General features: G+C 42.1%; 1 protein-coding gene across 6 annotated transcripts in view; it reads left to right on the forward strand.

The window, feature by feature from the left end:
- TPD52 (tumor protein D52) overlaps positions 1–26,232 on the forward strand; it is a 141,043-nt gene that overhangs the window by 78,425 nt on the left and 36,386 nt on the right. For 3 of the 6 annotated variants that reach the window (XM_017879827.1, XM_017879828.1, XM_017879829.1), the window contains exon 1: positions 13,863–14,370. The exons of 2 other annotated variants lie outside the window; for them this stretch is intronic. In XM_017879827.1, the coding sequence (XP_017735316.1) occupies positions 14,232–14,370 (139 nt within the window). In that variant the 5' untranslated portion in view covers positions 13,863–14,231. Of the gene's footprint in view, positions 1–13,862; positions 14,371–16,853; positions 16,947–26,232 lie in introns of those variants that run through there. One more of the 6 variants, XM_017879832.1, reaches the window with a different exon arrangement.

Here is a 26,232-nt window from a genome sequence, read left to right on the forward strand (position 1 = left end):
CCAGGCCTGCCTCTCCCAGGGCTGCTTCTTCTTCACTTAGAGCATTTTCTGAACAAATCTGGACACAAAGTTTCTGCTTATGTTTTCAGGGAAGAGTGTTTAAAATACTTCTTAATCATGGTTCCAACTTATTTCAACTCTTGTAATTATGTGATCATTTTTTTTTTTTTAAATTGTGGTAGAATATGTGTATATAAGATACAATTTGTGATTTTAACCATTTTTAAGTATACAATTCATTTGTGTTCATTATATTCACATCATTGTGCAACCATCGCCACTATATGTTTCCAAAACTCTTACCTGGGGATATGATCATTTTAAAAGAGGAATTTGAAGAAATACATCTGAAGCCATATTTGGCAAAATGTTTCCATCAGTAATTCCCAAAATCTCAGTGGCTATTGGCAACAATCTTTATGTCTCCATCATGATATATATATATATATATATATCATTTTCTTTTGTCTAGAACTTAGTCACGTGGCCACATCTCACTGCAAAGGAGCCTGGGAAGTGTAGTCTAGCTACACGCATAGGAATAAGAACAAATTGGCTTGGTGATTTGTTAGCATTCCTGGCCATGTTAAGTAAGATTATTAAATCATACACATTGTTAACTTGATCTTTCAGAGATGACATGACAGTAATTGTGTGGTTTCATAGATCCGGCTGTGTTTCAGGGGAGCATTTTTCCATTCCATGCTCTCTTTCCATCTAAAATTTAGTTATCTTATCTTTTTAACATGAGAGAACTTCCTGGAATAAATACAATTATATGCCTATTTTGACAAATACCTGTTTGATAGTGATGTTTTATAAAACTCTGAGAAAAAGTCAACAAGGAGGCTTCACAGTAATTAATACAGCAGTTATTATGGTCAGATGTTCAAAAAAATCTCATGTTTTCAGTCTTGTGCCAAAAGGCGAAGAAGCAGTCTTGAAGCTTTCCAGACTCTGATTTGGTTTCAAGATAATGGGCTACTATTGAGTTTACATGTAGCACTGGTCTTCTGCTGTTGTCTTTATAAGTATGTGAAATTTGGAATTGGAAATAGCATTTCTTAACCAGAGTAGCAGGTTCAGATGGTGATGCTATAAATTTTGGCACGGGACTCTGTTTCTTAATAAAATTTAATGAAAAATTGACAAGATTTGTGCAGTGTATTCTGTTTTTAATGGTTGACCCACTGAATGCATCTAATTAGCTTATTACAGTTTAGAAGCAAGTTTAGCCGCCTAAATGTATGACTTGGTATTTTGAGCTTGTTTGTTAGACCTCAGCTTGCTGATGATAGAAGTTCATGGCCCAATATTAATTTTAAATAAGTGCCTACTGTTCTCTAGAAACTCCCATTCCCTGAAGGAAAAGTGTTTCATATGATCCTCTCATTGCCAGGAATAGCTGTGTAAGCATTGTGGAAGTTTGGAAGTTTTTCCACGTTAAAATGTCCACCAGTTCATTTATTTCTTTTAGGGTTCTGACAGTCACTTGTGTTTATGTGCCCCTGTAGAGTTGTCTTTAAACTCACTCAGCAAATTGGAAACATTTAGCTTGGACGAAACCTCTTTATCTTCCAGTAATCTCACTATAGAGACCACTGTACTCTCAAATACATTGTTAATACTTTTAGTAATAATGGCCTGCTTTCATTTTCTTATTACTGAGCCATTATTCTGGACTCTGTTTATTATTATTATTCCAGACTCGAAGTAATTATCCCATTGAAAGGACCAAGCATGTGTACACCCTGTTGTGACACAGCCAGTTTTGTCCTGTCTGAGCTTGCCTGCTTTGTGAACTGTTAAGATCTCAGAAAAATAAAAAGCAAAATCTTTTAATCTTTTAATTTTTTATAGTTTTATTATATTTTAAATTGAGACGTATATATATATATATAAAATTTACCATCTTTACCATTTGAAATGTGTACTTCCTTGGTAATACATATATTCTTTATTCCCCCTTCCACCTTTATTCCATCGTTTATTCCCACCCCCACCCCTGCTCAACTCCTCTGCTTCCCAGCCTCCGGCAGTAATTTAGTTTAAAGTGTAAGTGACAATCTCACCTCTTATAATTATGTGATCATTTTTTTTAATTGTGGTAGAATGTGTGTAACATGGAGTTTGTGATTTTACTCTGTCTTCATGAGATCTACATGTTTTAGCTCCACATGAGTGAGAACATGTGACAGTTGTCTTTCTGTTCCTAGCTTATTTCATTTAACATAATGACCTCCCAGTGCCATCCATGTTGCTGCAAATGACAAGATTCATTTTTTTATGGCCAAGTGGTAATCCATTGTGTATATATACCAAAATTTTCTTTATTCATCTATTAATGAATACTTAGGTTGATTCCATATCGTTGTTATTGTGAATAGTGCTTCAATGAACATGCATGTGCAAATATCCTTGACATCTGATTTCTTCACATTTGGGTAAATATCCAGTAGTAAGATTGCTGGATCTATTAATATGTCAATTCTGTTTTTAATTGTTTTGAGAAATCTCCATACTGTTTTTCATAGCGGGTGTGCTGGGAAGATGTGTCAGTGGGTGGGGGGAGGATAAAAAGAGGTTAGTTAATGGTTACAAACACACCTTGGAAGGAATGAGTTCTAATGTTCGATAGCAGTGTAGGATGACCATAGTTAACAACAGTGTATTGTATATACACTGTTGTTATATACAATATATAATATATACAATATATATTTCAAAATAGCTGGAAGAGAGGACTTGGAATAATCCCAATACAGAAATGATGAATACTCGAGGTGATAGATGCCCCAAACCCCTAATTTGATCATTACACAGTGTAAGCGTGTGATAGAGTATCATATTTGTACCCCCGTATACATGTACAAATATTTGTGTCAATAAGAAATATATACAAAAAGCCAAACCTTTTAGCTACAAAAGCTGTCTCTTAGTTCCAAATATATATAGTTAGAAAGTGCTTGGGTCCTGTAGCATAAGTATTTAGAGTTTACTCAAGCTTTCATCCTCAGGCAAACCTAGCAGCTATTATCTAAAGCCAGACTTGCAGCATCAGAAATCACCTGGAGCTTGTCCAGAAGGCAAGAGTCTTGGGCTCCACCCCAGACTTTCTAACTCAGAACCTGTAGTTCCACAGGCACCGCTGGTGGCTCTGGTACATATTAAAGTTTCAGAAGCACTGGCTGGAGATCTTTTACCTGAGTCTGTAATCATGGAGTCACCAATCAGTATGTGGAGTGACCATAACACTTCAACTCAAACTCTATTTCTAAAATGAAAAATCTGTCTATTGCAGCTAATTAGGTAACATGACAAATATCAAGCTCTCTTTCCACTATTTTCTGGTGTTCTCATGATCTGACAATGACAGTGGCAGGAACATGTCCTAAGATGACCGAATTGAAAATAGTTAAGGCTCTTTTGTATATTTTAGAATCCAGTCTCTGACTCCTTGTGATAGAGAATTCAGGCATTCTTGAGACTTAACAGATTCTGACTTTCCCAGGTACAGGCTTATCCAGACGACATGTTTGGAGATAGGTTCAGAGAGGGAATGACATCTTATCCTTATTATATGTCACTCTTGCTCTTCAATATTTGAAAGAAACACTGTGTAAAGAACAAAAACCCTCTGTCCTGACTTCTGACATTAACTCAATTTTAGTTACTTTGAGAGGGCAGAAGAACCTTCTAAGTAGAATGTTAGGGGTTCCTAACAAGTGAGAATGTCTTTGCAAGTCAACGGGCCAAATAAATGATTTCTTTAAAAATACAAATCCATTTATAACTTAGAGTATTTGCATTTAGTTCCAAATAATTTGTATATGTGTGCTAGGTTATGCCTTTCTATTCTAGAGAAGAGGCTCCAAAGAGGATAGTTTTTTTTTTTCTTATAATACTATGCTGTAATAGTCTTTTTTCCCTCATTGGGATGGAAAATAAGGGAGAAAAGAAGTGGCATTCCCATAGGGAATATTTCCTAAATTTCTAATGCAAAGTTTCGAATCTGAAAACTGCTACGTATTTTTAAAAGAATGCCAACATGATTTAATCTAGTTTCATTCAGTTTAGGAACTGAAGTGCCCCTGGGTAAGGGACAGCATCCCTGAGCCTTCCTTTGCCCTTGGTGTGCCCCACCCCTCCCCATCCGCACTGTGCTTCCTCTTCTGCTTGTCTTCTTTGTTCTTAAACACACACATTTGAAAACTTTATTTATTTTTTTTAAGAGATGACACCATCGTAGCTCACTCTAGCCTTGAACTCCTGGGCTGAAGTGATCCCTTCTGACCCAGTCTCCTGAGTAACTGGGGCTACAGGTGTGCACCACTCCGCCTGCCTAATTTTATTTTATTTTATTTTGTAGACACAGGGCCTCACTTTGTTGCCCAGGCTGGTCATGAACTCCTGGCCTTAAGCTATCCTCCTGCCTCGGCCTCCCAGAGTTCCAGGATTATAGGTGTGAACCACCATGCCTGGCCTAAAATACTTGTTAAAACTCCTTTTCATTCGCTTCTTCCCTCTCCTTTCCTCCACTGCCCACCACTTCTGCTTATCTGACTTTTACCATCACTCTCACCAAAACTTCACTGCAAGATTGCCACACTTCCTGTGACTTCTTCTTACGTCTCTTTAGTATTTGATCTTATCCACTTTTTCTCCTCCTTTGATTCCCATAACATTGGTCACTCAAGGTTTTCTTCCAGATGTTTTGCTTCTTGAGAGCAATGGAGTTGGAATCCTAAGTTTTACCACTTACTAGCTCTGTGCCTAGGGCGAGACACTTAACTTTGATGTGCCTCAGTTTTGTTGTAAGATAAGGGTGGGGAAAAACTTCCCCTGTAAAGTTGATGCAAAGTGCATGGAAGAATGTGTGGCGCATAGTAAGGGTTTCTTAGGGATGAGTCATAATTATTGTCATCACTAAAGGTCATTTCTTGCCCTTTTTAGGCTCTTTGGCCTGCATGCCGATTGTAGGTGATCACTAAATTTTCCCCTCCTTTTCCTAGGGCCTCTCTTCTCTTCAAATTTTTCTTTGATGATCTCTGGGTTTCCCACATTTTATGTCTTAGCCCCTAACTTTTTCCCTGAGGGTAAGAGTTTACTTTCTAACCTCAGGCTGGCCATTTACACCAGAAGTCTCTTGAGCTCTATAAACCAAACCTGCCAAAATGCAGCTCATTCTCTTATTGCCTAAAGTCTCTTCTCTGTCTTCCTCAGTCCTGCCTCTCTTTTGCCACCATCTTCATTAATGCTGTCACTGTCCTTTACAACTCCTGCTGGGGCATCACAGCGTTGGCTTCTCATTGCCGGTCACCCAAGTCCTCTAGCTGATCTCCAGCATCTGTTGTGTCTGTTCGTGGTGTCATGCAGTGTGTCTTTGCTTTGCTATTCCTGTTTCTGTTCCATGCAGGGCACATGCCTTTTGTATTAGTTGGTTTGGGCTGCCATAACAACACCATAGAATAGGTGGTTTGAACAATGGAAATTTGTATTCCCACAATTCTGGAGGCTGAAAGTCCAAGATCAAGGTGCCAGCAGGGGAGATAGGTTTCTGGTGTGGGTTTGCTTCCTGGTTGGCAGACAGCTGCCTTCTGGCTATGTCCTCTCTGGACTTTTTTCTGTGCATGCGCGAGTATCCCTCGTGTCTCTTCTTACTAGGACAGCAGCCCTGTTGGATTAGGGTCTCACCCTATGACCCTGTTTAACCTTAATTACCTCCTTAATGACCCCGTCTCTAAATACAGCCATATTGGGAGTTAGGGCTTCAACACGTGAAGCTGGGGAGACACAATTCAGTCCAGAACACCTTTGGCGCTGTTGCTGGGTAACCGTGCTGACTTCCCCTCTCCCCTCGGCAGTCCAGCTTCAGACAGGGGTGAGAATGATCTTTCTGACCCACGGCTTTGGCCTCTCCTTCCCATTCGTAATTACTCGACTTGGCTCCCCACGGCCTAGATGCAGCGAGAGGAAAATGACTGCTGTAGGGTGGCTTCCTTCATTTCTAAGTTCCTTATGCTCTCTCCTCTGGAAACTGGAGATAACATGACTAACCTCGTGTTATTGAAGGTTTAAATAAATTCTAATGAAGAATTGTTGTTTTAATCTGATGAAAACCAAGTACCTACTCTCCAGCCTCTATTCGAGGTCCTCCATCACCTTGTTACTCTAAGTGTGATCCCATGTGGTTCCGGGGCCAGCTGCCTACCGTCACCGGGATGCAGACTCTGCATCACAGCGAGATCCCCAGGGCCCTTAGATGGGAGGGACTGGCTTATCCTTACTTCCTGGCTCTAAGCTACAGCCACAGGATGGAGAGGACAGGGCCTTGGAGGCTTGTACCTGGCTTCAAACTGCAGCTCCTTTACTTGCGAGCTCTATGCCCAAAGACAGGTTTATTGAAATTGTCCTTGTCTTGTTTCCCCTCTGAAAAATAGGGAGAGGCAGAGGTTTACCTCACAGAGGTTTCGAGGATTAGTTGAGAAATTTTGTAAATAAGAGAGCATCTACCCTTGTGATTTTAAATTGAATTTCATACTTAAAATCAAGTACTTTTTATTTGGAGTCAAGGTTTGTTTATTGTGGCACAGTGTTGGGGAGTGAAGGGATGTGGGGCGTTCATTAACCTCTCAACCTCTTTGCCCTCTCACCCTGTGGGACAGGATCCTGCCTGGTCACCCTCTGGGAAGATGTGCCCAGCAAGGGATGTGATGGGGAGACTTCTTTTCTGTAGAGGGTAAACCAACTGCTGCTTCAGTGGAAGGTGGAGAAAGCCCTTCCAGCTCTCAGAAGGGGCTGGGAGCCGGGATGTGCCTGTGTGTCTGTGGCTGGAGCCCAGCCCCATTAGGCCCTGCCCCCGTGGTTGCTGTGAGAGGTGGTTGCTGCACCCTTTCTCCACAGCATCCTCAGGGCTGCTGAATCTAAGGCAGAGGAGTTCTTGTTTTGTTTTTGTTTTTAAGCCCTTTTCAAATTTACAGAAGGACTGCAAGAATAAGAATAGTGTAAAGAATACCTGTTCCAGTGTTAGTTTGCTGAAGATAATGGCTTCCAGTTCCATCCATGTCCCTGCAAAGGACATGATTTTGTTCCTTTTTATGGCTGCATAGTATTCCATGGTGTATATGTGCCAACAACATGGGTGCCGGGGAGGGAGAGCGTAAGAAAGAATAGCTAATAAATGCTGGGCTTAAAGACCTAGGTGATGGGTTGATCTGTGCAGCAAACCACCATGGCACACATTTACTTATGTTACAAACCTGCACATCCTGCACATGTACCCTGGAACTTAAAAGTTGATGGGGGGAAAAAAGTAAAAGAACACCTGCATTCTCTACTCAGAGTTACTAGTAACGTTTAGCTCCATCTGGTTGACCAGTCCGTCTGTGCGTGGATGTCTGTACACATGCGTAGTCTTATTTTCTGAGCAATTTGAGAGGAAGTTGCATACATCGTGGCCTCTGCCCCTAAATACTTCAGTATGTATTGCCTAAGAAAGGCAGTATTCTCAGCACAGTTGTCAATGTCAGTAAATTTGATTTTTTTTTTTTTTTTTTGAGACAGAGTCTCACTCTTGTTGCCCAGGCTGGGGTGCAGTGGCATGATCTCAGCTCACTGCAATCTCTGCCTCCCGAGTTCAAGCAATTCTTGTGCCTCAGTCTCCTGAGTAGCTGGGACTGCAGGCACATGCTACCACAACCAGTTAATTTTTGTATTTTTAGTAGAGATGGAGTTTCACCATATTGGCCAGGCTGGTCTCAAACTCTTGACGTCAGGTGATCCGCCTGCCTTGGCCTCCCAAAGTGCCGGGATTACAGGTGTGAGCCACCAAGCCCGGCCAGTAAATTTGAAATTGATACAAGACTTTTATCTAATCTGAGGTCATATTCCAGTTTTTTCAATGGACCTAGTAATGTCAGTCTCCTTTAATGTGGATTTTCACAGCCTTTATTCTTTATGACATTGATATTTTTGAAGAATGCAGCCTCTCCTCTTTTAAAAACTAGAACCTTCTGGCGGTGCTCGGTGGCTCACACCTGTAATCCCAGCACTTTGGGAGGCCAAAGTGGGCGGATCACAAGGTCAGAAGATCCAGACCATACTGGCCAATATGGTGAAACTCCATTTCTACTGAAAATACAAAAATTAGCTGGGTGTGGTGGTGTGTGCCTGTTAGTCCCAGCTACTCAGGAGGCTGAGGTAGGAGAATGGCTTGAAATGGGGAGATGGAGGTTGTAGTGAGCCGAGATCGTGCCACTGCACTCCAGCCTGGCAACAGAGCGAGAGTCTGTCTCAAAAAACAAAACAAACAAACAACAACAACAACAAACCCCAACAAAAACTAGAACCTTCTTTGTTTTGGATTTGTCTGATGTTTCCTCATGATTAGAGTCAGGTTCTGCATTCCAAGCCTGAACACTATGTAAGTATTCCGAGTGGTCCATTTGCCTCTCACTGGGGAATGGCCATCTCTATCCTTCAGTCAGGGTGGGGCTTTTCTCCATTGTACTGTTACTACACTTGATCTTAGCCAAAAGGCCAAGGAGTGATCTCCACTGTCTTGTTACTATGTTTTTCTTTCTGGCAGCTAATCTGTGGAGAGGCACTTTAAACATCATTTAAATATCATCATCTTCCTCAAAATTTCTCCCTAGCTTTAGCATCCAGCGATGATTTTTGTTTGAATCTTTACAGGGATGGTCAGGGTGGCATTCTTATGTAGTTGTTCCTTCTATTTATTACTTTCGTGGACTCTTGGAGTCATGTTTTTTTCAGTGGTTTATAATCCATGACTAGCCCTAATTTTTTTGGTGGCTCGATTGTCCCATATTTGACTAGTTGGAGCCCCTTCGAGCCAGCTGCTGTGTCACAATGACACATCTGCATTCTTCCAGTATCCACGGCCTGCCTCTCCTGGTGGACAGCTACATTGTCTCCCTTTGACATGCCCTCCGAGTGAATATTGTGTTTCATAGCTTTTAAATCAGACTGTCCTTTATATGTCTTTCAAGTTTGTGGAGAATTTACACTGACATATTTGAGTGATGAATTAACAGGCAGACAAAAACTTAATTTTCTTTATAGTGATTTGTACCTACTACCATTTCCATTTGCAATGATGTGAGTCGCCTCCGGTTATTACCCTGCAGTACGCGCTTTACTGGCTGCACTGAGTTGACTTCTGAACTGCTCTTGGGCTCCCTCTGCTGGCGCTGCAGTACGTGAGCACTTTTCTGAGGTCGTGGAATGGATTTCTCCTTCTGCCCATTTTCTTTCTTTTAGTTTGTTGGTTTCTCTCTCATAAATTATTACACAAACATGGACCATACCATACAACCTGCTTTCAAACCTGATTTGTTTGCTAACTGTATCAAGAATATCTTTCCATATAAAACATATAAATATTTTTATATAATTATGTCAGTATTTCCATATTTTTCTATTACATGAATGTTCTTTTAGCATTTAAATCATCCATTTTTAGTGGGCATTTGTATTGCTTGTTTCCATTTCCGGTAGCATCTAAAATGAACGTCCCTTGCATGTATATCATTCATATGTGACTTAATAAGTAGAGCTTGCTAAATGGGTAGGAACTTACAGGAAAAGGGGAAACTCTAGTTTGAGAAAATTGTCTAGGCTAAGTTTAGGATGTGTTCAACAAACAGGAAAGTCAAGTTTGGCTAAAACATGGTTGAGTAATAGTGGGAAATATGGTCAGAAAGTAGGTATGTTAGAACTTTTCTATTGAAATGATGAAATCCAACTCCCAACCACAAGTGAAGCAGAATAAAATTGTGTTTATTTAATAACTGGGAAGCCCAGGGTAGCTGGAGGCAGGGGCTTAGGTGCTGCTGCCCCATCCCTTCCCTGTCTCTTTCTCCTTTTGTCCCTTCCCAGTCTGAGCACTGAGTCCCTTGCCCATTGGCCTGGGGAGGGAAGGAGCTGCTAGCCCCTCCAAACTGGCACCCAACAGCTCAGGTTACAGAGAGAGTCACTTTCTTCCATTACTCACAGAGTAAATATCAGGGAAGACCACTGATTGATGCTGTCTGGGTCAGATGTCTATCCTTAGGCCAGTCCCTGTGAACAAGGGGATGGGGTGTCTGTGTGGACCAGATCTGAAGGACAGGCCCTTGCCTAGGGCCAGGGAACAGGTGGGAACTATGGACTCTCTCCCCACCGAGAACCCCAGGGAGCAAGTGAGGTGAAATTCCTCTAGGGAAAGAGGGGCAAAATGATAAGACAGCAGAGGTCTACCACACTGCTGTGGGGCCTGGTCCCCCCCAGAAGGAAAAACATAGTAACAATACAGTGGGTCTCACCCTCCACGTGGGTCTCGAGTAGGGGGTGGATGAGGGAAAGGTTGGAAGGCCTTTGGTACCGGTTGGTAGAGAGCTCTTGGTGCTTTCTCCATATGGAGTGAGAGTGCTTGGATGTGATTCCTTCAAAGTCAGGCCTAGGAGACTCAGGATGCCTAATCTAGAGGTAAGAACATCGGGAGGAAAGCCAGTGAGTTCAGTCTTGTGCATACTGACTTTGAAGTACTTTTGGAATAGCCAGGTGGAATTATCCACAGGACAGGACCAAATCTTACCTGGTTCTTCCCCAGGCCAACTAGTCCAGAGCAGGAAATAAAAAGAGTTGCCCTGATACCAAGGTGTATTAGTCCATTCTCATGCTGCTATGGGGAAATACCTGAGACTGAGTAATTTATACAGGAAAAGGATTTAATTGACTCACAGTTGGCTGGGGAGGCTTCAGGAAATTTACAATCATGGCAGAAGGCACCTCTTCACAGGGCAGCAGGAGAATGAGTGCCCAGCGAAGGGGGAGAAGCTCCTTATAAAACCATCTGTTCTCCTTATAAAGATCTCCTAATAAAACCGTCAGAGAACTATCTCTTTCACTATCAGGAGAATAGCATGGAGGAACCGCCCCCATGATTCAGTTAACTCCACCTGATCCCGCCCTTGACATGTGGGGGTTATTACAATTTAAGATGAGATTTGGGTGGGGACACAGAGCAAAACCATATCACAAGGCTTTCTCCCCCTTGCTGGAATTGTACCCGTAGCCTCTTTCTGAGTCTGCTCTCTTTTAGCCTCTTTCTGCCTGCAGTGCATCCTTACGCCATTTCTAGAGTCATGTTTATAAAACTTATACTCTCCGTATGACTCATAAATCCTCAGTTGTTTTTTTGAACAGTATATTAAGTATAAAATTTGTCAAAGTCTTTAATGGTCTGCCCCCAAGCTACATTTCCATGTTGTATTTCTTTCAGTTCCCTTCTACTTTGTATATGACCGTTGAGTCAACTGAATTTTTGCCATTCCATTAACCCATCCCATGCTTTTCCCCTCTAGATTTCACTTTTCTTATAGGCTAGAATGTCTTGACTGGGATCTGACGGGAGATAATGAGAACAAAAACTGGTTCAAAGAGCCAGGATGTTGCATAAAATCCTAAGATTGTATCTAAGCAGGTAAAATAAAAATTTTAGACAATTACTTAAATTTGAAATACTCACATTTATTAATAAGGCATGTAATGTCTACATGAGCCATCATTTGTTTTTTTAATTCTACATTGATTAGGAGCCAAACCTTCAGGGCAGGTATCCGGTAGAGCACCCTGGAGAGGCCCTGGAGAGGCACAGATGCGTGGGAGGGGGCTCTTCACTTGCTGTGTGCTGCTGCTGGGAGAAGAGGGGGCCAGAGACTGGGGGGCTTCTAAGAAGAGGTGGCATTTCTGCCTCAGTGTTGAAGGATGAATAACTTTGACCGGCCGGAAAAACGTGACATTTCAGGTAGAGCGTGTCGCATGGATATAAATACCAAAGGTCAAGGACATGGGCTTGAGAGATGGTGAGAAGAATGGAGGTGACTGTGACTTGCATTCTATCCGTGTCACTATTAATTACCTTTGAATGCCTTTGGCTGTAGGTGGTAGAACAAGTAAAGTAATGGAGAAATACTTTTTCTACCAGTATTTGGTGACCAAATGCAGAGTTATGGAGAGGGCCAGGGACCTCATGAACCACACTCTTTCTAGTCTAGGGACATAGCTCCAATGCCTTTCCTGTCCCAGTAAGAGGCCATGGATTTCAAGAAGCCAGACAATCCATTCTTTCAAATAATGATAAAAAATAAACCATTTATTTTATTTTTAAGTATAGAATGAAACATTTATAATTGCCCAAATTTTGTTACCTTTTAGGAGAAAAATACAGATTCTTTTGTTGTTAAAAATAAAGGCCGGGCGCGGTGGCTCAAGCCTGTAATCCCAGCACTTTAGGAGGCCAAGACAGGTGGATCACGAGGTCAGGAGATCGAGACCATCCTGGCTAACCCGGTGAAACCCCGTCTCTACTAAAAAAATACAAAAAAAACTAGCTGGGCAAGGTGGCTGGTCCTGTAGTCCCAGGTACTCGGGAGGCTGAGGCAGGAGAATGGCGTAAACACGGGAGGCGGAGCTTGCAGCGAGCCGAGATCCGGCCACTGCACTCCAGCCTGGGCGACAGAGCGAGACTCCGTCTCAAAAAAAAAAAAAAAAAAAAAAAAAAAAAAAACTTAAAAAAAATAAAGACTTACCATAGGCCGGACGCGGTGGCTCACACCTGTAATCCCAGAACTTTGGGAGGCCAAGGCAGGCAAATAACCTGAGGTCAGGAGTTTGAGACCAGCCTGGCCAATGTGGCAAAACCCCATCTCTACTAAAAATACAAAAATTAGCCAGTTGTGGTGGGTGGTGGGTGCCTGTAATCCCAGCTACTTGGGAGGCTGAGGCAGGAGAATCGCTTGAACCCAGAAGGTGGAGGTTGCAGTGAGCCAAGGTTGTGCCATTGCACTCCAGCCTGTGCACGAGCGAAACCCTGTGTCGAAAACAAAACAAAGATTTACCATAAATGGAGTACAACATGAGACTAACAAAAATAACAAAGAAATCATCCAGTATGTATTCTGTATGTAAAAAAAAAAATCACAAGATGAATACAGACCGTCTTGGTGCATTTTATACACTAGACACATATTGATATTTTTAATGCTTAAAATATATTAGGTTTCATACTTGCTTCCAATCTGAGGAGAGTGTATCTGAGCTCTTTTTTTAGATTTGAAAACCGCCTTTTAGATTAGAACACTGCTTTTTTTTTTTGTTACGCAGTAACAGACCATTGCCCACCTGAAGGTGAGTCACCTTTATTTTTACCTCCTTAGTAGAACCAGCAGGAGCTACAACTGCTGTTGCTTGAGCCAAGGCCATAGTCAGCATAGAAAGGTTCTGCTAAGAGACTGTGTTAAAGGAAATAAATTTGGTGACTTAGTTTTGTTTTACAAGCTAGCTGTGGCCCAGTCCTTCTACAGGGTAGGCACGCAGGTTTATTGCAGCTCTACAGAGCCATGGCCTTAGACAAACAAAGAAGGTGTGGGAATACCCGGGAGCTTTCCATTCAAAATGGATTCTTCTTTTTTCAGTGCATGTAACTGAAGCACCAGCTTTCTTTTTTTTTTAAAAAAAAAAGGGGGGGGCGGCGAGAAAAGAAAAGTCAGTCTGAAGTTTTCGTGACACTCAGCCAGACTCCACATTAGATAAAGTAATCATGGAAATACAGCTTTATTTTTGTACCAAGTTGTGCTTAGAAAGCTGATTGCTAAACCAGGAAGCTTGGCTTTCAGAATTTTACTGTAATCCAGGGTGGAAAAAAAGTATCATCCAGATGGCATTTGTGGAAGATTACTGACTGGTAATCCCTCCTTGTCCTAGAAGATTAAGTCTGCCCTGGTGTAGTCGTGGTCAGCTGATTTTTTTTTTTTTTTTGTAAGTAAATCGTAGTTTCTTATTGTAAGTCAGCCCGTGTCCAATGTTTGCCTGAACTGTTTGTACATCTGGGCCATATTGCAGAACCCTGCCCTTCTTTGTTGACTGAGGAGTTTGCTCCCTGCCCAGGTTTTTCATTGTTGATCAAAATTAACACCAGGTGGTGAACAGAGCCCCTCCTAAGGTTGCTCAGGATAAATCATTTATTAAATAGGTCTGCTTGTCAGGAGGGGTGTGAAGGCTCCCAGAAGGAAATGCTGGCACCTGGGCGTGGAAGCCAGGGCCTCTAACTCCTGGGGTTGATTTCTTCAGTGAAGTTGCACCCTACAAAGGGAATATGGCCAAAGCAGCACTCAACTGAAGGATGATATCAGGCGATTAGAAAGCAATGCGTTCTGCGTTTGTCTGGAATGGATTGTAGAGAGATGGACTTATGTGAGGACTACCAGTCCCCGTTTGATTTTGAAGCAGGAGTCAACAAAAGCTATCTCTACTTGTCTCCTAGTGGAAATTCATCTCCACCCGAATCACCTACTCTTCAGAAATTTGGTAACTACTAATTTTGTAAAGCTAAGTTTGCTTGGAATAAAACCTAGACATAACTTGGGGTTTGCCTGGCTTTAAAATTATTAGTGTAAAGATGTACCAGGGTGGTGTTGGATTGTAACTAGCTAATAAGCTATTCTAGATTCAAATATTAAATCTCATTAAATATTTAGAGTATGTTTATACTTAGAAGTTAGATTTTAAAGTTAGTACTATTTATACGATCAGTAGACCTCTCCATTGATAGATATTCCAAGCTTACTTTGAGTTTGTTGAGCTGGTAAATAACAAAAAAGGAGGAATCTGGAGTCCTTGGTTTCTAGTTGCTTAGGAATTTACGACAACTTTCTTAATTTTTCTATTTAGTTAAATGATGGTTAAGCACTGACTCAGTTCAAGGTCTTGCTGATGACTGTCCTGGGTTTTGTTATGGAATATTGAGAGCAACTTACAGAAATTGCTAGGCAAGAGATATATATATATATTTTTTTAAAGAAAAACTTGAAATTGCCATACCTTTAGAAGCAGTTATTCCTTCATACCTGCCAGTATGAGATTGCTTTGAAGGCCAGCAGCACCATCAGGGAGGGTCTTCCTTTATCGGCACAAGGCAGCAAAAAGCTGGAGGCAGCTTAGCCGTCCTCCCGGCCGGGTCCCTCGTATCATAGCCAATGCTGGGAACTGGTTAAATGACCTTCTCTGTAATTTGCCAGATAATCAGGTTTTTCCAGAAGAAGTTAATTTTTTCCTTATTAATGAAGAACAGGTCACATTTTGTTCATTTTAAGCTGAAAAAATGGGTAACTTAGAAAAAAACATGGTAAAGGTGACAGCATGAAACTTAGTTTTAAGTATTTTAGGTTTGTATATTTGCTGACAGTAGGGAATGTGTGAAGCAACATTCCTCTCTTGGTTGCAATTGGTAGCTATCTTCCCCCCAAAATCGCTGGGATTTCCAGGAACGGGAAAAGGTTGAGTATAACGAAGAAGGGGTAGAGCTGGTCTGTAGAAGTTGGGGGCAGGAGGCAGCAGCTTGATGTCTGCTGGGGGATTCTGATTGCCAGGAAACTTTCTCCAGTGCTGACCTTGGCTTGCCCAAGTGGCCCCCCTCAGACCTCTGTAATAAAGGGGCCTGGGCTCCCCCTTTGCCCAGCCCCCTTCTAACTTATAAATCTCATGTATAAGTTAATAGGGGGCCACACAGAATGGGGAAGTTAGAGCTCGATAATGGACCAAAGCTCAAGTGACTTGCGGGGAAGGGAGGGAACCTTTGAGAAGCTGGGGCTGTGGTTTTCTGACTTCAGGTGGGCCTTGATCGGTGTGCAAGCAGCCAGATTCCCAGGAAGATTGACACTGCTTGCTTCTTTTAGTTCCCTTCTACCCTTCTTGTCTCTTTGTTTCACCTCCTTTCATTTTCCAAGTTACAGTCATGACTGCCTTGGGATGTTTCCTGTTAAAACCAGGGCAGTTGTAGGGTTGGGTGTGCCTCTAGGCAAATTCTGAAGGATTATCTTTGCAATTCCTGTTAGCTGTTCGAAGGAGCATGGGGTTGTGAGATTTAAAAGTTATTAAAAGCAAATGAATAACAATAATGAAAAACAAACTCATGTAGCTAGGTTTAGTAGTTTGCATTAATTGAGAGAAAAGAGGGTGAACAAGCATTAAAACAAGCAGAAACTACCCTCGGCAGTCATCTGTAAGAACACAGTGACTCTAAAATGTCCAAATAAAAGTGGGGGCCTGGAAGAGGGATTATTCTTCTGTGTGCCCATGACCCCTCAAGGCATAAGAAGCCTGCACACCTGTCTGAACATCAAACATCGTTGGTCGATGGAATGAATAATAATGCCCTCCGTGTGTTTGCAGTCTTTGTATTTCTATGTAGAAGCTCTTAGGATCAATACATTATGAACCCATTAAAAGTTCTTGTGGTTTTTGGCCACTATATATTTTCTTAATCGGCAGACAAGTAATACAGACAAGAAGGACTGATATAAAGAGGGATCCTACTCAGAGAGGTTGGGAATACTGATCTGAAAAGACTGTGTTCTCTGATATTTATCCAAAATGCCATCATGGGGCAAATGGGAAAGTAATGAGATTTTATCTATCGGCAGGATGTTCCTAAGAAGTCATTAAAGTGGAGATTAGGATGAGGACAGTGGCTGGAACAAAATGAGGCCTTTTATTAGGGAGTTTTAAACTCCTTTGACGCAACCAACCCATATTCAGAAATGCCTTATACCTCCTTACCCGCAATCCTCATAAATATAAGAATCCATCAATAACTGAAGCAAAATGTTATGAACCAGAACTTCTCTTTACTATGTGTGATGTACTCTGACATTTTGTACTATTGTATGCCATTTCTTCTTTTTAAAGTGTTCATCTGGTTCTGCTACTGGATTTTACAACCCGTAGTGTGAAAACACCGATTTATAATAGTTACAGAATCTGAAACAGAACCTCTGTTCATCTTTTTTGTTCACTGCTGTTTCCCCAAGCACCAAGAACAGTACTTGACATTATGGCTCAAAAACTGTTTGTGGAATGCATGAATCAATGAATGAATGACACTGGTGAGTAGTAGTTCACACTCCAGTTCATTTTACCAGATGTGAAGATTGAGGCTGAGAGGCGTATGTGATGTTCTCAAATCACAAAGTTTAGTTAGGCTAAGATACGACTAGCACTCATCTCTTAATTCTTAAGCTAGTGGTTTGGTTTTTTTGTTTTGTTTTTTTAGACCACAACGTCTCAGCCTCTCTAGTAATGGATATTATAGAACAGATTAACCATATAAGGCTTAAATTCTCCTTTAGTCAAGCGTTTTACTGTGGGAGTAATTTGTTAATACTTTATACGCCACTGGGATCTCAACATTCTATTCCATCTTTGGGCTGAACATTATCAGGACCAGGGTCTCACAGCTGGGGTCTTTTGTTGCATTATCTCTTCTATTCTGTCAACACCCATAAGGATAATATCCCAAAGGTCATTTACATAGCATCTATCTTCCTCTTAAGAATTTTTTTTTTTGAGGCAGAGTCTTGCTCTGTTACCCAGGCTGAAGTGTAGTGGCGCAGCCTTGGCTCACTGCAACTTCTGCTTCCTGGATTCAAGCGTTTCTTCTGCCTCAGACTCCCAAATAGCTGGGACTATAGGTGCGCGTCACCACGCCTGCTAATTTTTGTATTTTTAGTAGAGATGGGGTTTCACCATATTGGCGAGGCTGGTCTTGAACTCCTGACCTCGTGCTCTGCCCGCCTCGGCCTCCCAAAGTGCTGGGATTACAGATGTGAGCCACCAGGCTGGGCCAGAATTTTCTTTTTTTAAAAAAAACTTTTGACTGGGTGCAGTGGCTCATGCCTGTAATCCCAGCATTTTGGGAGGCTGAGGTGGGCAGATCACTTGAGCTCAGGAGTTTGTGACCAGCCTGGGCATCATGGTGAAACCTCATCTGTACCAAAAATAAAAGAATTAGCCGGTCATGGTGGCACACGTCTGTGGTCCCAGCTACTTGGGAGATTGAGGTAGGAGGATCACTTGAGCCCAGGAGGGGACTGCAGTGAGCTGAGATCACACCACTGTACTCCAGCCTGGGCAACAGAATGAGACTCCATCTCAAAACACAAACAAGCAGACAAAAAAACTCTTTTATTTTAGATTCAGGAGTGCATGTACAGGCTTTTTATATAGGTAAACATGTGTCATAGGGGTTTGATGTTCTTTTTTATGGCTGCATAGTATTCCATGGCATATACGTACCACATTTTCTTTATCCAGTCTATCATTGATGGGCATTTAGGTTGATTCCGTGCTTTGCTATTGTGAATGGTGCTGCAGTGAACTAACGCATACATGTGTCTCTGTGATAGAATGGTTTATATTCCTTTGGGTGTATACCCAGTAATGGGATTCCTGGGGAGAATTTTCTAATGTACAGGAAGATGCAGCCTTGGCTTATGGCACCTTTGGTTATTTCTAGTGACTTAAGGAAATATGAGGAATGGAAAAATCTGACATTTTAGTTTAATGCGATCATATTTGAAACTCTAGAAAGACTGAAAAATCAAACTGAAATTCCTTAGCTCATGGTTCTTCTTTTCATTCTGTTTTACCCTTTTTGATTTTCACTCTGTGTTATTCTCACTTCTTTTTAGAAAAGTGGTTACCACTTCTTAAAAGTTTTTTATGATTGCATAGGTCTTAAATAGCAAACGTGACTATGGTTTACAAAATAAAAACTGGAGCCAAATTGAAGAGATGTAGAATTTCCTTATTCCTAGAGAGGAAAGTTAAGGATGGAAGAGACTTCCTCTCTGGGGATTCTGAAATTTCTCTATGATTGACCTTCGTCACTCTTTTCTGGAATGTCCCTAGTTACTAGTTTTATACTTAATTTTGGGGCAGGGGAGCAGAGCAGTGGGAAGAGGAGATAGCTCTGAAGTAATTGACTGAAGATTTTTTCCTTTTATTTTATTTTTTTAAAAGAAAGGGATTTAAGGGTCCATTTAGAAATACTTGGAAGGAACAAGTAAAGCGTTTGAAAATACTAATGTGTTTTACCTTGAGGATTGTTTCTTCTTTGTCCACTCTTTCTGTGAAGTGACGCTTTTGGGAGGTGACCTTCTGTCTTGTGTGGGGACGTTGACCACTGTTCAGGGTCCTGCTTTGAGAGCTGAGTCCCAGGAGCACTTTGCATCTGATGTGGCTCCCAAGCGCTCCTTTCCCTTTTTGTCTTAGTGCAGCCCCTCCCCTCCTGCTCTGTTTCCTTTCCTCTTTAATAACCCAGACATTGGCCGGGCGTGGTGGCTCACACCTATAATCCCAGCACTTTGGGAGGCCGAGGCGGGTGGATCACGATGTCAGGAGATCGAGGCCATCCTGACCAACATGGTGAACCCTGTCTCTACTAAAATACAAAAAATTAGTCTGGCATGGTGGCGGGCACCTGTAGTCCCAGCTACTCGGGAGGGTGAGGCAGGGGAATTGCTTGAACCTGGGAGGCGGAGATTGCAGTGAGCCAAGATCACGCCACTGCCCTCCAGCCTGGGCAACAGAGCGAGACTCCATCTCAAAAAACAAAAAACAGACAAACAAAAAAAACCCAGATATTGTCCCCTTAAGCTTGTGAGGAGCTTGGGTCTTCCCTTACATGGAGTGGATCAAGTTTTCTCAGCCTTTTTCTTCCCAGCTGCCTTGACTACAATTACCCAACTCATTTTTCCCCTAAGGTTTTACTGTTCTCATCGTGGGCACTCATGGGAAAATTCCAGCCTTGAGAATCTTAAGTTGTCACGGCCTGAGCCGCTGCATCCCTCTCTTCTGAAGGCACTCAGTGGCAGACAGCAGGTACTGGCTGTTGTGTCCTCTTAGACGCTCCCTTGCCTTGAGTCAGTGGTTCTCAACCACAGTTTTGCCCCACTGTGGGCATTTGACCATGTTTGTAGATACTCTTTTGGTTGTTACAACTGGGTGTGGGTGTGGGGCTGCTACTGACATCTAGTGAGTGGGCCTGAGATGCTACACAGGAAGATGCCCGTGATGCCCGTGGTGCCATGGCTGAGAAGCGCTGCCTTAACTGGATGCTTAGTCTTTTGGGTCTCCTGAAGACAAGCTCTGTGGTGTGGGGACTTGCAAATATTCTTCCCACTTCTGAGATTTTATTACATCCGGAAACAGCAAGGCACAGAGAATGGGAGCCCCAGGCACAGACTTTCATGGGAGATAAACATCTTGTGGTCTTTTTGGATGTTACCGCTAAAGATACTTTGAATTATATGTTTAAATCTCTTTTTATGCCTCTAGGTTTGAAAAGGGGGGATGCGTATTTCCTCTTTTTTTGTGCTTAAATAAAACAGTCATAGAGACTGAAGTTTCTTATCGCAACTCTGGTCTTAAGTTATTGGTGCTGCTTTGAAGACTTGGTAGGAAAGGCGTGCAGCTTTATTTTCCAGAGACGCTTCCAGGGCTCAAGTATATGTTAACAGATTCTTTCTTGGGTAGGCAACATTCAGGCTAAATAGCAGATACCTTAGACTCCATTTTGGCATCTTTTTCCCTTCTAGTTGAATTTTTTCGGGGGTAGCTGACATATTCTTTCTGTGATATCATTTGTGTCCCACCTATATAACCATGGTGCATTTGACTGCACACATTTTTCCTGTGATATGAAGGTAGGTGACTTGCTCCCAAAAGTGACAATCTTTGGACAGATTATGTATGAGATGGAAGTCATATTTCTTTAGGAAAGTGACATTTCACATCTGCTTTAAATAGAAAACCTTTCTAGGTAAAACAGTGAAGTGATAATGCAATATATACAATAAAAAGCTCAAGATAAAAGGAGAGAGAATGAAGGGAGACTGGGTTCTTGTCTTTCCCTCTAACTTGACTGTATACCTTCCTATAATCCATTTATTCACAGTGTTGACAAGCATCTGCTGTGTGCTAGACACTGTGCATCAGAGACCCTGCTGGGACTAAAGACACAGGATTGGAGCATGAAGGCCAAGTATTGCCCAGCTGCAGTCTGTGTTCTATACAATAGACTGGACCGTAGGTTCTTATTCCCAGAGCCAAGGACTGTTTTTCAGCCAAGTTCACGGGGTCCAGGGGAGATCCCCCAAGAGTAGGAGACACTTTTGACTTATTGAAGCGAGTGGGAACTGGAAATAGGGATGGGGTTTCAGGCAGAGAAAATAATATGTGCAAAGACACAAAAAAAGAGTGTGTTTTAGAGATAGCAGAGATGGTTGTACAATATTGTGAGTATAATTGACGTCACCGAATCACACACTTAAAAATGGTTAAAGATGATACATTTTTGTTGTATATTCTAACATAATAAAAAATTAAATGGGCCAAAAAGTATGGGAGGTACATTTAAACATTTTTTTTTTGAGTTAATAGCTTTCTTTCTTTCCTTCTTTCTTTCTGTATTTCTGTCTTTCTGTCTTTCTCACTCTTGTTCTGTTGCCCAGGCTGGAGTGCAGTGGCGTGATCTTGGCTCACTGCAGCTTCTACCTCCTGGGTTCAAGTGATTCTTGTGCCTCAGCCTCCCTAGTAGATGGGATTACAAGCGTGTGCCACCACACCTGGCCAATTTTTGTATTTTTTAGTAGAGTCAGGGTTTCACCGTGTTGGCCAGACTGGTCTCAAACTCCTGGCCTCAAGTGATCCACCTGCCTCGACCTCCCAAAGTGCAGGGATTATAGGCGTGAGCCACCACGCCTTGCCAAATTATATATATATGCGTGTATATGTGTGTGTGTGTGTGTGTGTGTGTGTGTGTGTGTGTGTATCACCAGGCTGGAGTGCAGTGGCACGATCTCAGCTCACTGCAACCTCTACCTCCCAAGTTGAGGAGATTCTTGTGCCTCAGCCTCACAAGTAGTTGGGAGTACAGGTGTGCGCCACCACGCCCAGCTAATCTTTGTATTTTTAGTAGAGACAGGGTTTCACCATGTTGGCCAGGATGGTCTTGATCTCTTGACCTTGTGATCCACCTGCCTGGGTCTCCCAAAGTGCTGGGATTACAGGCATGAGCCACTGCGCTTGGCCTACATATGTACTCTAGAAAGCTCTTTGTTGGGGTGGGTTGAGGAATATTTGCAGATGTCAGAGACTGGCAAGGAGCTTAGGGGCAGGAATCTAAGCAACACATAGTGACAGCCCAAACTAGGCAGGAGGGCAGGATTGGAGGCAGGGAGTGAAGTAGATGTCCAGAGAGTGAGATGGAGCCACAACATCTCAGAGAGGTAGGAAGAGAAAAAGCAGGAGGGAGGAGAGGAATGGAGATTTCAGACTGAAGTTCAATGTCAGATGGCCTTGGTGTGGCCAGATGAGGGTAGTGACCCAGAACTGTCCTTAGTGGAAGGTAGGTGGAAGGGGCAGCAACAGGGTTGCAGGGGGTTGAGGAGTAATGGGCAGTGAGGAAGTAAGACCTGAGAGCCAAGACTCAGGGAAGACGAGAGGAGAGAGAAGCAATTCCCAGGACAAGTTGTAGGGCTTGGAATCTGGGAGAAACAGCAAATCCTTATGTGTACCCATTGTTTGCAGGTAAGGGGCTTAGGGCTCTTTGAAGATAAATGTGATTAAAGAAGATCAACCAACTAGTAAATGGCTGAATCAGTGTTTATGCCCCTTTCCATCGGAATTACTCTCCTGGGGCTGCGGTAGCCATTCTGGGTGGCTTATCAACCAGTTCTGGAGGTTAGAAGTCTGAAATGAAGGCATTGGCAGGGTCTTGCTCCCTCTGAAACACGCAGGGCAATGTCCCAATCTCTGTGTGTTCTCTGTGCTTTGCATTGTGTATCTTCACATAATCTCTTCCCTGAGTCTCTGTTTTCAAATTTCCTTCTTATAAGGACATGAACCATTGGATTAGCGTTCACTCATCCAGTGTGACCTCATCTTAACTTGATTACATCTCCAGAGATCCTGTTTCCAAATAAAGACACATTCATTGTTGTCACGGGTTAGGAAATTGAAGACATCTTTAAAGGCAGCAGAGTTCAACTCACAACACTATCTAATTTCAAAGCTCATCTTGTGTTTTTGTATTCTTTTAAAAATCTGTCCTCAGTTTTCTCATCTTTATATAATGAAGCATTTGACTTAAACCGGGGTCCCCAACCCCCAGTTGGTGGACTGGTACCTGTCAGTGGCCTGTTAGGAACCGGTGAGTGACAGGCGAGTGAGCATTACCGCCTGGGCTCTGCCTCCTGTCAGACCAGTGGTGGCATTAGATTCTCATAGGAGCGTGAACCCTGTTGTGAACCGCATATGCAAGGGATCTAGGTTGCACACTCCTTATGAGAATCTAATGCCTGATGATCTGAGGTGGAACGGTTTCCTCCCAAAACCATCCACCCGCAACCCCCGTGGAAAAATTGTCTTCCATGAAACCAGTCCTTGGTGCAAAAAACATTGGGGACTGCTGACTTAAACGATTCAGAATTCTTTCAGATCTAAAATTGTATGACAGTGGCCAAAAAGCTTTTAATCAATAATCATAGAAAGTCTTGAAGTACTTGGTCGTAATTGGAATAAAAGTCAAAGATGAAGAACTAGAGGGAAGAGAACCATTTAAGTGGGTGCTCCAAAAAGGGGGGTTGGGGCTGCACCCAAGCAGAGAGAGGTGCTCCTCAAACTCCTATTTATGGCTTATGTGTAGGTTCTACATTTTTAGTAAAAACGCTTTTGCTGCTTTCCCCAGTTGAAATTTGTGGAAGTTGTGGCAAATGGGTGGTTATGCATGGGAAAGTAAAGAGAGAGTTACTCTAATTAAATCTTTAATGAATAATTCAGTTCAGATGCAATATTAGCATTGGATCTGTTCTAGACACTGTGAGTTCTGAGACGGAAAGATAAGAAAGTGACGTCAGGACTTTATAGTCTAGAACTAGAGACGTGTTCAGGACTAAGCTCTTTCCTGTTCTTGGTCACTCTGCCCTGCCTTTCCCTGCTCTGACCACACTTGGACACACACATTTCCACTTTGTCTTCTGCACATTATTCACAAAGACTCTGAAGTCTTGAAGTGTTGTATTTCATTAAATCTAAGACACCACAGATTGTAAGATGTTACTATTATTTTGTGTTTCATTAAGTATAAAATATGCTGATAGTTAAACTAAAAAAACCTTGCTTTATCATCACTTGAATTGTTTTAAAATCTTTTTTTAAAAATTATTTTTAGTAGAGATGGGGTTTCACCATATTGTGCAGGCTGGTCTCGAACTCCTGGACTCAAGTGATCTACCCGTCTCTGCCTCCCAAAGTGCTGGGATTACAGGTGTGTGTGAGCCACCCTTCCCAGCCCCCTACAATTTTTTATTTAAATTTTTGTTGTTGTTGTTTTGAGACAGGGTCTTGCTCTTCTTGCTCTGTTGCCCAGGCTGGAGTGCAGTGGCACGATCACAGCTCATTGAACTTCAACCTCCTAGGCCCAAGCAATCCTCCTGCCGCAGCCTCCTGAGTAGCTGGGACTACAGGTGCAGGCCATTATACCCGGCTAATGACTTTTGAGTTTTTGTTAGATACAGGATCTCACTTTGTTGCCTAGGCTGGTCTCGAACTCCTGGGCTCAAGTGATCCTCCCACCTTGGCCTCCCAAAGTGCTAGCATTACAGGTATGAGCCACTGTGCCTGGCCAAAATTTTACGTTTATTGAAGTTCTTTTTTAGATTTATTCAGACATTTACACTGATCATAACACTACTGTGCATATTTTCTAAAATAAAAAGGAACATTTCCTAAAATGTCTTCACACCCATAATTTAACTTATTTGAATTGCTTTTCAACTTGGAGTGATCTATGTCTATTCTATTGATTTATTTTCCTCACATAAAATGTCTGTGGTACAGCCTTTTTTAAGAGATGTCTGTAACTGGACCTGGCATTTTCTAAGCCATTTTGCAAATTTTGAGGCATGTTTGCTGGTAATAACCATGTCACAATGACTGGCTGATTAATTATACAGTGCATCTCAAAGATGTAAAATGTAGAAAGTATCTTCAGATTGATGGAATGTGTCTCTGCTTGTCTTCTCCATCCTAATCCCCAAGACACTAGAACTCTCACCTGGGAATCAGTGAGATGCGTCACCCTGCCAGTGGGCTCTAGAACCTTCCCAGGGCAGGCTACCCTCTACCTAGCTTGCTGGAAGGACTTTTCCAAAGACAAGTCTAGACTTGTCACTCCCCCACCTAAAGCTCTTTAGGGATGCCCTGGATGGAACTGAAGACAGGCTGACAACCTGTTTGCATAGCTAGAGGAAGAGAATTAAGGCAATGGCTAAAATGTTAATAACCCGATGGAAGAAATTATCACTCATTTTCAGTCATTTGGGTTTGATAATGTTATCTGTGACTTTCAAACCAGGGATCCCCACAAGTTCCTAGACCCTCAGGAAAGAAAAAAGTTTCTATGGAGAAAGACTAGGCCCTGTTTCGTTGTCCTGCCATGATCATTGATATTTCTCTAAGAAAAGATGTTCGTGAAGGAGCTGAGTCGAGAGACAGGAAGACCCAGGTATTAATCCTGCCTCTGTAAGTCTGGGCAAATTATATAGCCTTAGAGGACTGCAGTTTCCTAGTAGAAAAAAATACTCCTCTCAGGTGGTGGTTATGGGGTGTTTTATTTTATAAGATAACATGTAGACTTCCCCTCACAGTGGCTGGTGTAGTAAATGTCAGTAGATATTAATTGTATTTTCCCCACCATATTTGTCTTTTAAAAACAGCTTTCCATCAGATTCTGAGGAAAAAAAAAACATTAAAATGAATGAACAAATAAGTTTCAGATTATGGTTTTCAGTAGTCTATACTTTTAAATGTTGTTATTTTCCACCTTTCATGCTGTGAACGAGAAATTGATCTTTTCTCCCAAAAGCCAGACTCTATTTTCATATTAAATACTGTACTATTACTGAACATACAAGAAACATGATCATATCTAGATGAATAGATAAGGCAACATTTGGATTCCCAGGTTTGGGGAAACTTTAGTTGGAATTAATGAAGACTGCTTTTGATCTAGTCTGCCAGATTCCTTCTCTTTTTAGGGTCTTATTGCTTCTAGATACTTTTCAGGTCTTACTGTAAGCCTCCTACTTTTGTCTTTGTTTTCAGATCAGTGATTTGAAGCATTTGTTTTTACATCAGACCGTCTAGGTTTAAAATCTGACCTCTACCAGACATTTAGGTGTGTTAACCTGGGCAAGTCGCTGAATGTCTGTAAGCTCCAGGTTCCTGATTTGGAAATGGTCATGGGGAACGCCACCTCACTGAAGTGTTGCACATAGGGATTTAAAACACTTAATTTGGACTTGTCTGTAAGTGGAACGCACTCTGTCA

Source organism: Rhinopithecus bieti, unplaced genomic scaffold, assembly GCF_001698545.2.
Source record: "Rhinopithecus bieti isolate Rb0 unplaced genomic scaffold, ASM169854v2 scaffold_11803, whole genome shotgun sequence".
NCBI classification, from domain to species: domain Eukaryota; kingdom Metazoa; phylum Chordata; class Mammalia; order Primates; family Cercopithecidae; genus Rhinopithecus; species Rhinopithecus bieti.